This window comes from Calidris pugnax, unplaced genomic scaffold (assembly GCF_001431845.1).
Source record: "Calidris pugnax isolate Ruff unplaced genomic scaffold, ASM143184v1 scaffold8, whole genome shotgun sequence".
In the NCBI taxonomy this organism is placed as follows: Eukaryota; Metazoa; Chordata; class Aves; order Charadriiformes; family Scolopacidae; genus Calidris; species Calidris pugnax.
In genome coordinates, this window is record NW_015090830.1 from 13,696,327 (window position 1) to 13,712,707 (window position 16,381).

At 42.0% G+C, this 16,381-nt stretch overlaps 1 protein-coding gene across 6 annotated transcripts; it reads left to right on the forward strand.

Annotated features, from left to right (window-relative positions):
• The first annotated feature begins 98 nt into the window (after positions 1-98).
• LOC106887443 (leukocyte elastase inhibitor-like) lies at positions 99-9,084 on the forward strand. 6 transcript variants are annotated; one of them, XM_014940968.1, is made up of 7 exons: positions 99-248; positions 1,704-1,879; positions 3,855-3,992; positions 4,805-4,922; positions 5,494-5,636; positions 6,399-6,566; positions 7,509-9,084. In XM_014940968.1, exons 2-7 carry the CDS (start codon positions 1,712-1,714, stop codon positions 7,908-7,910), a joined length of 1,137 nt encoding a protein of 378 aa, XP_014796454.1. In that variant the 5' UTR covers positions 99-248; positions 1,704-1,711; the 3' UTR covers positions 7,911-9,084. The 6 variants fall into 6 exon arrangements, with proteins under 6 accessions (XP_014796454.1, XP_014796458.1, XP_014796452.1 ...); XM_014940972.1 differs by lacking the exon at positions 99-248 and adding an exon at positions 315-333; XM_014940966.1 differs by lacking the exon at positions 99-248 and adding an exon at positions 399-1,042.
• Positions 9,085-16,381: the final 7,297 nt, after the last annotated feature.

The window sequence follows — 16,381 nt, forward strand, 5'->3', positions numbered from 1 at the left end:
GCTAAACGTGCCATTTTCTGACGGTGAGGTTTGGGGTGGCCCTTGCTCGGAGGTGGCGAAGCCTAAACCTTTATCACCGGGAGGGGGGACGTCGCCGGGGCTCGGTGCTGTCACCGGGGCGGAGCGGGCTTGATGCAGGTTTTATTTTCCCCGGGAAATCCGGTCTCCCCGGGGCTCCGGTCCGCTCCGCCCCTTGCCCCGCCCGGGGGCTCCGCCGGCCGCGGGGAGCTGCGCGCCGGGCCGGGCAGGTACCAGGCTCGGTGGGGCGGGAGGAGGGGAGTGGGGGGACTCCCAACGGTGGGCGGAATGGGATAATAACGGGAGGAAAAGCAGGTTTTTATTCTTTTGTTCCCCCCCTTTCCCATCCTTGGGGCTGCGGGACGGGCGGTGTGAGTGGAAGCCGTTGCGCAGCGCGGGGGTGAGAGGAACAGAAAGTGACAGTCCCCTCGGGTTTGCGTTTGGGCTTGGTTTGGTTTGTTCTGTTTGTTGGTTTTTTCGGCGCTTATTTTTGAGGGGCTCTTTTTTTTTTTTAGCCTAGAGCGGGGGAAGAGCGCGTTGCAAGGCTGTAGGGCGTTTGTCGTCTTGGCGGGGGAGGGAGATAGTGTTACGTGGTGATTCCTACAGACAGACTGTGCTGGGACTGCCCCAATTCCAGTGCCTGGGGCTGGATGGTGGTTGGAAGAGCATTACTGGGCTGCTGTCCTGCTGGCTGGGGGCAGACGCCCAAATCCCTGTGTCTAAAATGAAACTCCTTGAGGGGGAAACACGCTGGAAACTGCCAAATCCCAAAGCCCCGCTGCAGGGAGGAGCAGGGCCCTGAGCAGGAAGGTGTTCCAGCAGAGCCATGCTGCCGGGAGCCCTTGGGGAGGTTTGGACACCTGAGCCAGCCCTCCCACCCTTCTCCCCACCCCACTCCAAGGGCCAAGGCGTGGAGGGCATCTCGCTAAAATGAATCACTGCTCCGGTGGCCCGGTGTCAGCCCTGAAGCTCTGTCTCCTCTGCTCTTCCCTTCTGCCTTCGCTAGCCGGTACGTCGCTCTCAGGTAGCCAAACCCCCGGGCTCTCTTGCCCATGCGCTCAGGGCTGCTCGGCCCCCTCGGGATGCAGGTGTAGCTGGATGCTGTGGGTAGGTAACTCACTTGTTCTCCACACAGAGAGAGGGCTGGTGGAAATAGTGGTGCTTTACACAGCTGAAGGTAAGCCTATGCTTAAGCCTTCGGCAGGATTGACACCTCTTTGTGGCGCGGTTTGTGCCATGAAGACGGGGCAGCTTGCAGAAAGGTGTCAAAACCTCCCCGAGCTGTTACTGCGGGTGCTTTCCGTGCGGGATTGGGGTAGAAGACCTTGGGGGGGAAGGCTGTGTGAGCGAGCTCTCTGGGTCTGTAAGACTGAAAGGCTTAACTAGCAATCCTGCCAGCACATAGACTTCCCATTTCAAGGTAGAAGGCAAGGGATTTTCTTAAATAATGTCTTTAAAGATAGGGAAAGTTGGGATATACAATTCATGTGGGGAAAAAATATGCTTTTTCAATGTGACTGCTTTTTTTTTTTGAAAATGGAGAAGATGCTCTGACAATTAAATTGTTGCTGTTTCTGTACCCAGCTGCAACCGGATTAATTCAGACTCTGTGAGTCACGCAGGGTTAGGTTATTTTTTTTTTATGAGTGTTTCCCGTGGTCCTTAGTGTCTTGTCTGTTTTCCAGCTATAACCATGGAGAACCTGCGTAACGCCAACAGCAGATTTGCACTCGATCTCTTCAGAAGGTTCAACGAAGTCAACCCAACAGGAAATGTTTTCTTCTCCCCTGTCAGTGTCTCTGCAGCCCTGGCCATGGTCCTTTTAGGGGCCAAAGGGAACACAGGGGCACAGGTGCTGAAGGTTAGTGGAAAAAAAAAATTCTCTTGTGCTTTATATTTTATTTACATGGAAAATTGTTGTGTTTTGGAGCAGCAAAAATGAGAGGAGGGTACTATTTTTATGTGCTCAGGACAAGATTTCTGTCAGGCTCACTGAGTCTTCCTTGGGCTCCATTCTTCCCATATTTGTGATGGCCCCTGTTTCTCAGTTAATTTCACTTATTAAGTTAATTGTTGAAGTACGAAACTAATTTCATTAATTAATCAGTCTCCATTTAAATTGATTGGAGTTTCCAGCAGCAAGGCCGTATGAGTTTTTGTGAGCCATTTTGATAAGGAACTATTGCTTTGTAATACAAAGTTGCAAATGGTACACTTATTGCTAATAACACTGTGTATTTTGTAAGAAACACAATAATAATAATACATAGTTTTATGTTTAAAACATGACAAGTATGATATTACATGATGATGCTACCTAAGTATCTGTCAGTTGGTAACAGCGAGGCACTCGGGTATCTTGGAGGAGCTGAGCACATATGCTTATTCTTACCATAGCCTTAAGTGAGGTTGCAATAGTTTTAAAAACACCTAATTACCAATTGCAAAAATGGTGTAGATAGGAGTGTGCCAGTTTCCCCTGAGGCCTCCTGCCCTGAAAGGACTCAGTGGCTATTATTTTTTCCCTTTGTTAGGCTAACACCCGGTAGTGCAAAAGGGCAGATGAGGCTTCTGGTTGCAGTCATCACCATGTATTTGCCTGTGAATAATTTCACCTTTGTATTCTGGACTTTAGGAGGAGCAGTTTTACACTGTTGAGGGGTACTGTGCTTACTGAGTAAGACAATAAAATGATTTTCTCACTACTTGTACAAACAGACTTTGAACATATAATTCATGTAATCAGACAGCCCCGCCTAAGATAAACCTACTGACAGCAGAAATCATGCAAAAGGAACTTGGGGGGGAAAAAATGTGTTTCAGCATAGTCACCTTCAATAATGCATGTTCCCATTCCCTAAGGCTTTACTTATGAAACCATAGCTAATTAGGGACACAGTGATTGGTAACTGTCAAGGGATGTTTGCAAGCATATAGAAATTTGTTTCTGTGATCATAACCCTATTGTAAGTTGCCTCCGTGATGTTTTGCTCAGCTGCCTGTATGCACAGCACAGCTTGCAGTAACGTGGACAGCAAGGTCTGACCAAAAACCCAGTGAGATAAAACGAGGGCTTTCCTTTGGATCCAGTGGCTGTTTCACACTGGGCTTCACTGCTGAGAAATGCAGGATTTAGGTTTTAATGTGCATGTTCCTACTTTGGTCTAGTCTTCCCTCTCAATGAGGTCTGGCAGCTTCCGCTGTCGTCTCTGTAAGGCTTGGCTGGCCAGCCTGCCTCTGGGAAAGGAGGAGGTACTAGTAGAGAGAGACTGCAGTAATGCATTTAATTGTTAGGAAGATACAATTACATGTGTATATAACCGGTTATATTTTCATAAAACCATAAAAGATAATTGTTCTAGGTTTTCTTAAGACCTCGCCTCTCTTGAGTGCTCAGATAAGCCCTGTGCCAGATTTGATTGTACGTTCTGAAAAGCAGAACCTCAGCTTCCCTTGGGCCAAAGGGGGAAGCAAGAAAGGTGAAGTGGTCTCTGTGGTATCATCTGTCGTTTCAGGTCCACACCTGGGAATGAGTCCTTGTGCCAGGTGCCCCACAGAGGGGAATCACACAGACCTCACCCAGGCAGGACCCCTGGGGGTTATCATCAACAGCTTCAGCTGTGACTGCCTGTAAACCAGGAGCTTAATACAAGTGGTGGATACAGGCAGCCACAGCTTCATTCTTTGAGGTGTAGAGAAGTCTCTAAGCACCTTCCAGCCTCTTCTTTTCTCTTTCTTCAGCCTACCTACCAGCTGGATCAGACCCACCCTATAGATATACTGTATGTTCTTCAGAGACAGTATAAGCAGCAGCTTGTTCACTTCTTTTATTTCAGACGCTTCATTTTGACGAAGTTGAAGATATTCATTCAAGATTTCAGACCCTGACTGCGGATATAAACAGAAGCAATGCTCCCTATCTCTTACGGCTTGCCAACAGGCTTTTTGGAGAGAAGTCCTACAGCTTTTTGCCGGTACGCTGGTGCAGATCCTGGTGGTGTGGTGGAACCTGGTGGGAAAATGCAGCTATTTGACTATTTTTGAAGTAGAAATATTTCTAGGCATATTTCTAAATGTTACTGGGCAGTCGACAAAAGCATTGCATACGTGCATGTGCATTTCCATACCCCTAGACATCTGTGCATCTCACCTAAGCCATGTTACACAGCAAGTCCTTTTCATTGCTTGTTTGGTTCTGATGGGCTTGGGCTCAAGCGAAAAATGACTTGTCTAGGTTCTTAGTTTAGAGTAACTACCATAACATCCCACTCTGTTGCAACCAGCTTTGTAGGATGCAACCAGCTCTGTGTCTGCTGCAATCATCTTCTTAGGATTTTCATTGGTCTAGTACCACATTGCTTAAATAGTTTTGAAAACACTGTATTTATTTGGGAGGGGATGCCCAACATGTTTAGACAACGTGCCTTTTCCCCAGTGACTTATACCTTTGTGTGTACTTAGGTAGCTATTTTTATCCCTCTTCAGCTCTTTCGGAGAGTTTTGTTTTATTCTAGCTGTGCTTGAGCCTGTTTCAGGAGAATGACAGGTAAATATTGCAACACCTGCAGTGAGCACCTCATCAGGTCTAGACGTGACAGCTCTGCTATGAGGCTTACTCTGGGAAGGGGAAAAAAACCCAACCCCAGAACACCCCCAGGCAGAGCACTGTTAGAACCCCACCTCAGGGCGGGTGATAATCTGTTTGACGTGTGCCTTATCTACATCATAAAGAAATGTTTTCTTATCTGCATGCACTGAAAGCTATTCTTATTGTTCCAAAATCTAGGATTTCCTGACTAATACTCAGAAATTATATGGAGCTGATTTGGCTACAGTTGATTTTCTTCAGGCTTGTGAGGAAGCCAGGAAAGAAATTAACCAGTGGGTAGAGGAGAAAACTGAAGGTAAACTACTTTGGTTAATAAAGTAACTGGCTGTGTTTCATAATTTGGGAGCAGGAATAGGCTTTATTTCCTGCCACCTTTAGAATAATTTAATTTTGCCCTGGGATATTCACTTGATGCGTTGACAGAACCAGAAAATACTTAAGCAAGACGTTTAAACAGTACCATAAGTCCTGAGGCTGTTCCGTTATTTGTGTTCAGGCTGATGAGTGCAGGAGAGATGCCTTATGTTTAGGCATCTGATGAGTTTTATACTCATGAGTTGGAGAATTTGTTTCAGACAGTCCCTGTCCATATTGTATATATATTTCTAAACCCAGTCATCCTAAATGTGGGTGTTTTCTAGTTCTTGTATGAGGAGTCACATGTGACCGTTGAAGCTAAAAATACTACATTTTCATCAAATTGCTGTATATCAAAAGTTACAGTCATGTGTACTATCAAAAAGTATGGTGAAGTAGAGAGACACGTACTGAACTTGTAGTTTTTCTATGGCATCAGTTTCTTCATGTATTAAAAGATTTTATTGTGACTTTTTTTTTTTTTTTTTTTTTGTGTGCCCCCTCTGAAGGCAAAATCCCTAACCTGCTGTCTGAAGGCTCAGTTGATGTCTCGACCAGGCTTGTACTGGTGAATGCTATTTATTTCAAAGGGAACTGGGCAGAGAAATTTGAAGCAGCTGAGACCACTGACATGCCGTTTCGGTTAAATAAGGTAATACAGATATATCTTGGTAGTACATGTAACAAAAAGGTCAAATAATATAGGTGCTAAAGTGAAGTTCTGCTTACAGACAGAATGATAAAAAAAAAAAAAACCAAACCTGAAGTCTTGCTTGAATGTTTTAAGTTCACCCAAAGGGTTTTTTATTGATTTCAGTAGTTTTCTGTATTCAGCAAGCGATATTTGTTCTCTCACTTACTTACTGGAATAGCATCAGAGACAAAATTCTTATGTATAGATTTTGGACCCTGCCTGGGTTTCTGTCTGCTAGCAGTGTCAGGCACAGTGAACTGTGCCTCTTTGTGATGGTGGGTAAACAGTATTAAAGTGTTTGCATGTTGTGGTTAAGCCCTATTTTCTTGTTCTATGTTCTGCTTATGTGAACAGCTTTACAAGAGAGTGTGCATTCATCTGCTTTGTGCTGAACAGAGTTGATCTTTGTTGACTCTTAACGCTGTCGTTTCTGGCGCTAGAACAACATAAAGGTACAGCAACTCAAAGCAGTCGTTTTGGTTTCTGCAAGGACTGTGGTATAGAAGCTAAAAGAGAACCAAATATAATACAAACACATTATGTCTTGAGAAGAAGCTGTTATTAAACTGGCAGTCAGGAGTCTGATGAAGGCAGTTTTGTAATCACCTGATACAATGGAGGAAAAGTTTCTGCAAGAAAGCAATTTTTAACTTATTTCCTATTGGTACTTAAAATTAGTATTTTCTTAACTTTTACTTTTTGTACCTTGTGTCCCTCCAGAATGAAACCAAGACAGTGAAAATGATGTATCAGAAAAAGAAATTCCGTTTTGGGTATATTCCTGAAGAGAAATTGCGTATTTTAGAGCTGCCTTATGATGGAAGAGAACTTAGTATGATCATCCTGTTACCTGATGACATTGAAGATGACTCCACGGGACTGCAGAAGGTGACCCATCTAAGCTAATGCAGTAATTTAATGGATAAGTGCAACCACTTAAAACGAAAGCCTTGGTGAACCCATGTTCTCAGAGCCCCGTATCTATCAAAGCATTTTTCTAGACAGTGCTGTTAGCACTGCAGTGAAGAACACGTGCATGTGCTGCAGCAGGAAGAAATCTTTTACTATGAGGGTGGTGAGACACTGGAACAGGTTGCCCAGAGAAGCTGTGGATGCCCCATCCCTGGAAGTGTTCAAGGCCAGGCTGGATGTGGCCTTGAGCAACCTGCTCTAGTGGGAGGTGTCCCTGCCCATGGCAGGGGGGTTGGAACTAGATGATCTTTGAGGTCCCTTCCAACCCAAACCATTCTATGATTCTGTAAGTTGTGTTCTGGTTTTCTTAGTTGTGTTCATGGGCTCGCTGAACTCAGCCCTGAGGGAGACTGGGAAAACAAACTTAAACTATGAGAATTATCTTGCCTTGCCATCTTTAATGACAGAACTTTTCTTTCATTACCCTTGAAAGTCTCTATTTTCTTAGCCCTAAAGTAGTGAGACTGTTTCTCATTAAATGACCGGGAACAAATCCACTTCTTTGAGCTCTCTGATGATTGATTTTGTTACTTGTTTTTAATTATGTAATTGCATTTAGTTAGATTAAACAGTAAGAATGACTGGGTTTAGTTGCTATCAGCGCATGTTTTTCCCTTCTGGACATTGCAGCAAGAAGCAAGTGTCTGCATTACTTTGTGAAGTAAAAACTGCACCGACTCTACTTAATTTTAATAGCATTTGTTTGATCTATATGGAGCTATGAAAGATATGGGTATAGTCAATTTTGTATAGTTGCTTTATAGTTGCATAGTGCCCTATAAAGCCTTGTAAATGTTACTGAAAATGAAGTATTTCTGCACTGGTGATATTTAATGATCCCTGTCTCTTTCATTCCAGCTGGAAAAGCAGCTTACCTTAGAGAAGCTCCAGGAATGGACATGCCCAGAGCATCTGTATTCCAGCGATGTTCGTGTGCACTTGCCAAAGTTTAAGCTAGAAGCAAGCTATGACCTTAGATCAGATTTAGCCGCCCTGGGCCTGGTGGATGTGTTTGATGGCAGCAAGGCCGACTTGTCAGGGATATCAGGGGCACGTGACCTCTTCCTCTCTAAAGTTGTCCACAAGGCTTTTGTAGAAGTCAACGAGGAAGGCACGGAAGCGGCAGCTGCCACTGCTGGCATTGCTATGCTCTGCATGATTATGGAGGAGGAGTTCAATGCTGACCACCCTTTCCTGTTCTTTATTCGCCACAACCCAACACAAAGCATCCTTTTCCTCGGCAGATACGCTTCTCCATAAAAGAGAACTTCGCATTTGCACACCAGCTCCTGCTGTAGTCAATGAACGCTTTGCTGCTGAATGAGTTGTATTTTGATGTGGGAAGTTAATGCTCCTGTCCTCAGTTCCTAGTAACTTTGAATGAGATTCTGCCTTTCCCATTAAAATAACTGCAGAAAAACTGAGGAGAAATTTATTTTTTCTTTCCTGAGATTGACCTAATCTTTAATAACTGGGAAAATCTTAACTGTAGGCAGAAGAAATCTTTTTAAATTGGACTAGAAATACTCTGGGAAGAAACTTGTGCCTTTTAAAGCATGGGATCACCCTGTATGCATCCTTGCATGGGTTTCACTGTGTTGACAGCCCCCTGGTGTGATAACTTAAAATAATCCAGCCATTCCTTATGCAAGAGCATCCTAGTATACACGCAAAGGTATTCCTCCCTAAAGTCTTGCTTTTCAAAGCTATCTTAATAAAATACTTCTGGGCACCAAAAGACATGTTCCTGAACAGCTGAGTTTACCCATTTCTGTCCTGAACTAGAAGGTCAGATAACATTTGTTTAGAGACATTTATTAATAGAGAAAGGATTAAGCTATTTAAACAAAAGTAACCCCTTCCAGTCATTAGCCAAAGAACTTGCAGCTTTTGAATGAGGAGGAGGAGAAGAAATTAATTACAACTTTAGGTGACACATTTAAAAAGAATTTTTAAAACATATAGTCTGGTGCCATTTTAGTTACTGAGAATGTGAAGTGTGTCAGGACTTAGAGGTTTTAGGTGCTTGAAACTAATGGATGCCTTTCTGCAAGTTCAGAAGCTTTCAATATGATGTTAGATTCTGGCCAGATTCTATGTGATCCTCCAAAAATACATCAGCTTCCCAGAGGATGACTGTGTATAATCTGCAGTAGATACCCGATATGTCTCTTTATGTACTTTATCTATTCAGTCTTCACAGAGCTGACTTCCCCTACCTCTTAATGCACAAAAGCCTTATGGCTGAAAGCCACTGTAATTACATACTGTTAATGTTCTGCGTTTATTTCTGGAGGTTATTTGCTTGTGTACAGTACCCAATATAATGTTTACCTTTACAACCTCAGTTTTAAGTGGGGCTCAATAATTTCTGTAATTGCAAACTGTATATTGATTTTGTCTCTAAGCAACAAATAAAAATCTTTTTCTTAAACTTGTGTTCAAAATGGAGTTTAGTATTTCAGAGTACAAAAATAACTGTCATCTGCCTGAAGGCTGGTTTTGTAGAAAACCACTGGTGCAGCAGGTGTGATCAGCTCTGTGAAGTCCTTGGCCTGTTCAGAGTCGGTGAAAATGCTGAAAAACAAATTAGTCAGTAGAAGAGGTGATTGCATGAACCGTCAGCTTCCCCTGTCAGCGCAATGACTGCAGCTGCAAGCAGCCACGGGGAACCAGGAGAGAGGAAGGGTTTGGGTGAAATGCCACAAGCCCTTGGTGGGCACATTAGTTAATACCTCTCCGTGTGTCAGCAACACCTCCGTTGCAAAGGCTCTGGCACATTGGTAAAGGAGAGCCTGGATTGCAGAGTGCAGATGGGGACGTAACCCCTTCTGTGCTGAATGCCTTGAAACCCCAATGCTTTGCAAATACCTGAGGAAAATATGAGCACAAAACCCATGTAAGATTTGGAACAGCCTGGCACTGCATTAGTTCTGGGTTTCTGGGCTTTCATCTCCAGCCTTCTAGCAAAAAGCTGCTGCTGCCATAGATGGCAAAGTTTTGGCAAAGTAAGGCTCGAAATCTCCATTGTAATTACATTCTTATCTTTATATGCCTAAACGCAGCCAGTGCACGCAAGATGCATGACGTCTACAAGCTTTTAGGGCTGTAATTACCAGGAGATCAGAAGAAAGGTAAAACCTTGCATAACAGTACAAATCAGCGTAGCTTCATGAGGAGGGTCATCCATTCATTTATTACTTTGGGCTCAGTATTCAGTAACTGAGCCATTATATTGAGACAAATTTGGTTTTCTACAGAAATCTCAGCAACAAGAATCTCAAGAAAGTCAGCTTCACATTCAACCATTTAAAAAAAAAAAAACAAACCAGCAAACCTACTGGCAAATATTCCCCTCCCAGAATTCATGTCCCACAATAAAATGGTCATGAGTGTTTTTCCTTATTATTCTTTTTTTTTTCCCCTGGTGCTCCTGTCAGAACAAGTGACTGACAAGGGCTGACTTCAGCTGGGAAAACTGGAATGCCATCTGTACTCACATTTCTAAAAAAATGAAATGCTGATTCAACTAGCTCATGCAAAGGACTTGTTCTTTCTTCATTTTCAGAACCATTGAATGAACACAGGTCTCACTGAGTTCAAAGCACGGTCATTTTCAGTATGAGATGCTGAGGAAAAAGGAAGAAAATGTAATTATCACGAGTTAAAGATTCAACATACAGGATGAGAGAATGTCACATCAGAAATCTCAATATAAAATCAGGAGCCCAACCTTAGTCTTAGCTAAATAACAGTCATAAATCCACACCCACAATATAAAAAAAATTAAATACTTCCCATATAAAAAAAAAAAAATCTTTTGTTTCTGTTAACCAAGGAGGCCACAACAGTAAAAAGTCAGACTGACTGCAGTTAAATTTCCTAGGAGGGGCTGACAAGTACTTGAACATGAGCTGCCCTGTTCAAAACCAATTTGCAACAGGCTGTTGGTTTGAGAAGACGCCATGTGAGTTTCTCCCAGCAGAAGAGAAGATGACAGCAGAGGGAGTTCACTTTCTATTTCGGAGTCAGAGCACTAGTTGCTCGCTGTGGTGTGATGAGTAAGCCAGACTTCGTACTGCTGCTTACACAGTCTCTTTACGAGAGCCCTTTGATTTCGGTAATTTAAAAGCAAAACCACCACCCATCACCACCATTTGGCTGCTTTCTATCTGATTCATACCGTTAAAGTCGCTCTTCCTAGTAAGTAAACACCATAGCATGGATAAAGAGGACAGTTGTCTCTGGGTTTTAAGTCACCTTATCCTAGAGATAAATTTACACAGATGAGTTAATTCAGAGCATGTTCAGTAATACTTTCACTGTTACATGTTTTTAGGTATTTAGATATGACCAAAAATCCTGGTAAAGCACATAAACCCGACCAAGTACTCAGATGTATTGGGGACAGACATTTGTGCTGATTTTTTAATATGTTTTCACTAGACAGGAATAAGACCAGTGCAATTCATTTGAATTTACTGAGATAAGAAGATGCAACTGAAATCAGAAACTGGCTTTTTTATTTTTTTTATTTTTTAACTGTAGCAAACCTGTCTAGCTCTGTCATGTCATCTTATGGAACCAATTAAATACATATTCTTACTCTCATTCATTAAGGGGCCTATGCAATCCCCGACTACTTAATAACAATAAAAGACAAAAACCACAGACAAAGTCCTGGAGAGCAGAGCCTGGCTGGAAACACGCTGAACATGCGCAGTGGCTCTTGGTAATTCAGATGATGAATTAACCACGTCAGCCAGAAAACGTATCTTCAGGTTAAACAGAACTTCAAACAACCAGCTTGTCTAATTACTTTTAGTTTTAAGTCATATGGAAAATGATAGAAATCATTTTGGCCAAGAATTTTTCTTTTAACAAGAGAGAAAATACTCAGAGAAAAGGGGGAAAAAAAAGCCCAGAGGTTAACTGAGGATTTAAACTCTTTGTGCACAGAAAACAGTAAACACACGGAAACTAAAACAGAAGTCATGATCTCACATAAATATTTAGTATAAAAGCCTGGACAACTCCTTACCAGCTGTATCATCCAGTTTTTTTATCTGTGAGTCCAACCAGCTAAATAATTGAAACAATATTGATTAGTTAATTTTCTAAAGAACTGCAGTGCAATTCATTGGGTGCATTAGTTAATGTTTCTTGCTATCCATACCTTTGGCACTGGTATGGTACTATTGGGAGAAACAGCTTATATCAGTATGAGATCTTTCTCACATGTATTGAATTCCCCGACACGGGCTATGGCATGGCTTTTCTCATGGTCTGCCTTACTTTTTAGTGGCACAACTTATTTAAGAGAAAAAGAGATGAGGGTATGGCAGATTTTGGTAGTGCTCAGTGCTCCTTACAGCGGAAGCAACTGCCACCTGCTGGGATCTAAATCTCATCCCTAATTTTTCATTGACACTACAATATTTGGTATTTCCTTAAAGCTCTACACTCTGAAGATAAATAAATACGCCAGTATATCAGCATGCAACTCTTAAGAAGAGACCATTCTTGCCCTTAAGTGAGCTTCAAAAGTTGAGCCCCAGGGTCTCTAAAGCCAGAAAACAAAGACCTATACTTCATTATTTTTTAATCTCATGCTTTCATCTTGTGCTCTTGAAGCAATTTCACTAGGAGATTGGCTTCTGCTTGTTGAAAGCAGCATTGCCAATCCTACAAGGAGACTTCATATGTCATCCTGAGAAGAAATGGACATTTTTGCCTTGGTTCTGTTTCAGAGGGACAGGAAATGGTGTGGGGTGAAATGTCCATTTCTGAGTGCATCTGGTTCTGATGAACTTTTTAATTCAGCACAGATTTCTTCAAACAGTGGAGATGATGCTCTTTAGATGGAATATAAAAAAGTTGCACATCAGCAGGAGGGAGAAAGCAGGAAGCAGCCACTCCATTTTCAGCATAGCATCTTGCTAATTACCATAGGGAGGAAGGGAAAAGATAAATAATACTTTGCTTGGAAAGAGGCCACGAAGCACGATGAGGCTTTAAAACATTAACTTGTTGTTGCCAACATTTTAGTAAGCCCATTAGACTGCACTGTCTGATGGAGCTGTCCTGAGGGGCACAATCTCCTTTTGTTCCGGACTGACAGAAAAACCTACTGGGAGCTGAGGAATCAAAAAGCACCTCTGAACATTTTGCCGAGCTGTGCTGCCCTCTGAAGGCGAACACATGCTGCTTGGGTTCACTCCAGCACTGGAAAAGATACCTTGATTAACCCTGCTCTGAAAGTGGGGGAGACAAGTAATAGTTTCAAAGGGAAGGGAGAAGTAAGGGAAGGAATGAATGAGGACAAGCCTCACGACTGGTGCTGATCACAGCAGTCCTGGCTGCTGGGATTGCTCTGAACCAGTGATTCAGGGGTGCCTCCTCACTCCATTATTCCTCTGTGTAGATTCAGCTAAATTTGTGCAAATCAGGAGTCTTCCACCCCTACTTCCACCTCAACCCACATGTTCCCACACACAGTGCTCAAAAAGCTCCCAGGTGAGCACCAGACAAGATCCCAGACTCAGATCTACATGCTATGAAAACCTTTGCTAACCTGGACTTGTCTAAACTCTAAATCCATTAACTTTTCAGTTTTCAGACCTTTTCATGACCACATCTTGCCTTATTCCTCCATGCCTTTCAGAGGACTAGCAGGATAAAAATACTAATCTAATTAATTACTGCATTAATTCAAGTAATGAGAAAGCTCCAACGAAACAACAAAAACAAGGGAATTATGGGTTAAAAAGAAAAACATGCAAATTTACATAAATTAAGCTTGTCGAAAGACTTGCTCATCTTTAGAAAGACACTTTGCTCAAAGCTTTCAAAAGCTATCAGTATTATCAGCTTCTGGGCCTCATCAGGTGCTGTGGAAGACACTTGCTGCCAGTTTTATGACCCACCATTTAGACAAGACAGGGCAGCTATTGACCAAAACCTTTGGCAATGCGTGTCCAACCCCAGAAAAGAATAGTTGTGACATATTTTACAGCTGAATTATCTTGGTAGTTTCAATTTCTTGCAATATATAAAAGGTAACGTTACCAAGAGTAAGAATCTGAAATGTCTTGCTAGTAATTCTAAACTGGTCTTGATGCTTTGCTGGTATTCTTCATCACTAAATCCCCTGCCTAGCATATTGCAGAAGCATGCAGCAGGAATGTCCTCTAACATCTGACCCAAATAGCAACACTTTATGTCCTCCAAATACTAGCCCAGCAAAGCAAAACTCGTATTTTTGTTACAGTCCTCAGTGTTTGTTAGTAAATAATCTTGAGCTTGAAAAAATAATTATAGCCCACTAACAGGTTATAACTAACCAATATATCCTCTGTTCTAGGCAATGACTTCTAATAAAGATGCCACAGAAAGTAAATGGTAACGTCTAAGCCTTCACAGGTACAGAAAGCCTTACTTCTTGCATTAGCACATGCATGACCCCGGTCAGTCACTTTGCATTTAAATCTCAGGGCTCCATGAGTGATCATCTTCTGGCCATCATACACTGCATCGCAAAAAGTTGTGGAAAAGTTTTACAAAGCATGAGAAATTTTTCCCCTTCAAGAGCAATTTTTGGTGTCATATATTTTGTCATTCTAGTACTATGCTGAAGGTGCTCATCTGCTTTTTTTCAAAAGTTAGTTAATCTTATTATTGGATTGACACAGTAAGTATTAATTTATTTATTTTTTTTTTAATTTAGTCATATTATGATTTCAGCCACCACCTCAGTTGTTTTTTAGCAGATAGAACACAATGCCCCTGCTAGACAGCTGGGGAACTTATCAGTTTACACTTTATATCTTACAGTTATGGTATTTTCTCTGTAATAGGAAGAAAAATGAATGATTCTTTGTGGGTACTTAATATAACAATCTTCTGCAAGTTCTATTGTTGCATAACTTGTGTGTAAAATTACAGGTAAGACAATGCCTACTTCTGCATCCCCACATCCCCTTTTAAGTCATACCTTGAGTCTTAAATAACTAAAAGAGCAGCTGTAAACAGAAAATTAAGTCTTTGAATAAAGATTTCTGTTAACTGCAGGCAAGAAACTACAGTCTGGTGCTTCCCTTGGATACAACTTTATAGTCAACTAGACTTCAGCACTCGCAGGTGCTAGCAAAGTTAAGAAAATCTGGTGAGGTTATACCATTCTTTTTGCTAATAGAAGAAAGTAAGAATGGAAAAATACCTCAGACTGCAATAGCCCAACACTTCTAACTGCCCGATGAGTCAAAGACAAGCACATCAACCTCTTGTACACCTGTAAGAGAGAAAAACATCTTTAAGTTTAACAATCCATTGATTTGTTTTTCAAGCTGGGGTTGGCTTGCAAATCAGGGGCCATTTAAAGAAATACTTACCATCAACTCTCTGTATCTTAGGAATTAAAATGAACATGGGTTCATTGGCATAAGTAATCCAGAGTACTCTTGGCAAAATTAATATAATCCACGTTTTCACCTCTGTTCCCATCTTTCTAAATATCTTGAAATGGCAGACACCAACTCAACAAAGTAGCTCCTACCACACTATGCCATCCTGCTGTGAAGCACAGGGGTACTTACTTGAGGAATGAGAACACATAGAAACGTTTAAAGAATCTGACTGAAACCCTGTAACTGTATGCAGCCATGCAATCAGTTCAATTCCTGAAACATTTCAGTTATACCATGATCCTTGGCTTAAGTCCTGCATTTTTGTCATGCACAAGAACTTAATATGAAGACTACCCAGCCAGGAGCCTTCCAACAAAATTAATCTCCAATAAAAATACCCTTTAGTCAAGAGAAGACAGTAATCAGAATTTTCTACGTGGACTGTTAGCACGGATTTTTCAGGTTATATACTGAAAACCTTTGATCAAGGCTGAGGTCCAGCAGCGTATCTCGGAACATGAAGAGTAATGAGCTGAATTCCCTGCTGCAGGAAAGCTGAAGTTGGCTTCCCGACTCGGAACTGCATCCCCAGAACTCAGAGCTTGCTCTGAACAATCACAGCACCAAACCCCCTGCTGTCAACAAACACCTGCCTGCAATCTGTGCGCAGTGGCCAGCTGAGCAGCAGGTGGCTGGGTTGGATCACACACGTGGCTCCAGAGAGGTGCTAAGAGCTCGGTACGGCTCCAATGCAAAAGAGTTTTCTTCCTTTGCCCAAAAGTGAAATATTTATTTACAAACTAATTTCGGTAGCTGGATGGAAGTTTTTTAAAAATATATGTTAAATACAATACTGTAAATGCGAAGCAAAGCACCAGTTATTTTTCAGACAATGCAACACATCAGAAAGCCCCAAATGATTCAGTATTATTAAAAAAAAAAAAAAAAACAAACAACAAACCCAATCCAACAACACAATCTATGGGGTTTTTGACACTTCTCAGGGAAGTCAGCAGAGCCACCTCTTTCTTTTAGCAGGGATGTGGCTTTCTTAGTTGCACAGCAAAAGATCAGAAGCTACACAGAAAGCATTAGAAGCTTCAATCTCATCACATTTTGTGAACTAAGCAGGACCAGGACAGGAATCCTTGCAGTCAGTCCATCAGTATCAAAGGTACATGGGGTATGGAGCAAGCAAATCCTGAGTGGTTACCACACAAATCCAGTTGTAACTGCACCGTGCTACTGTGTAGATGGCAATTTTCAGCCAAGACACACATCCCCATCACTGGTAGCCAGTTTACTCCACAGCACTTTGACAAGTGG

Excerpts from the sequence above, each read along its gene's own strand:
- LOC106887443 (XM_014940966.1), top strand. The coding sequence starts at position 949 with ATGAATCACTGCTCCGGTGGCCCGGTGTCAGCCCTGAAGCTCTGTCTC. Across the intron at positions 1,043-1,703 it reads AGCCGGTACGTCGCTCTCAG|CTATAACCATGGAGAACCTG; the intron begins GTAGCCAAACCC and ends TCTGTTTTCCAG. Across the intron at positions 1,880-3,854 it reads CAGGGGCACAGGTGCTGAAG|ACGCTTCATTTTGACGAAGT; the intron begins GTTAGTGGAAAA and ends CTTTTATTTCAG.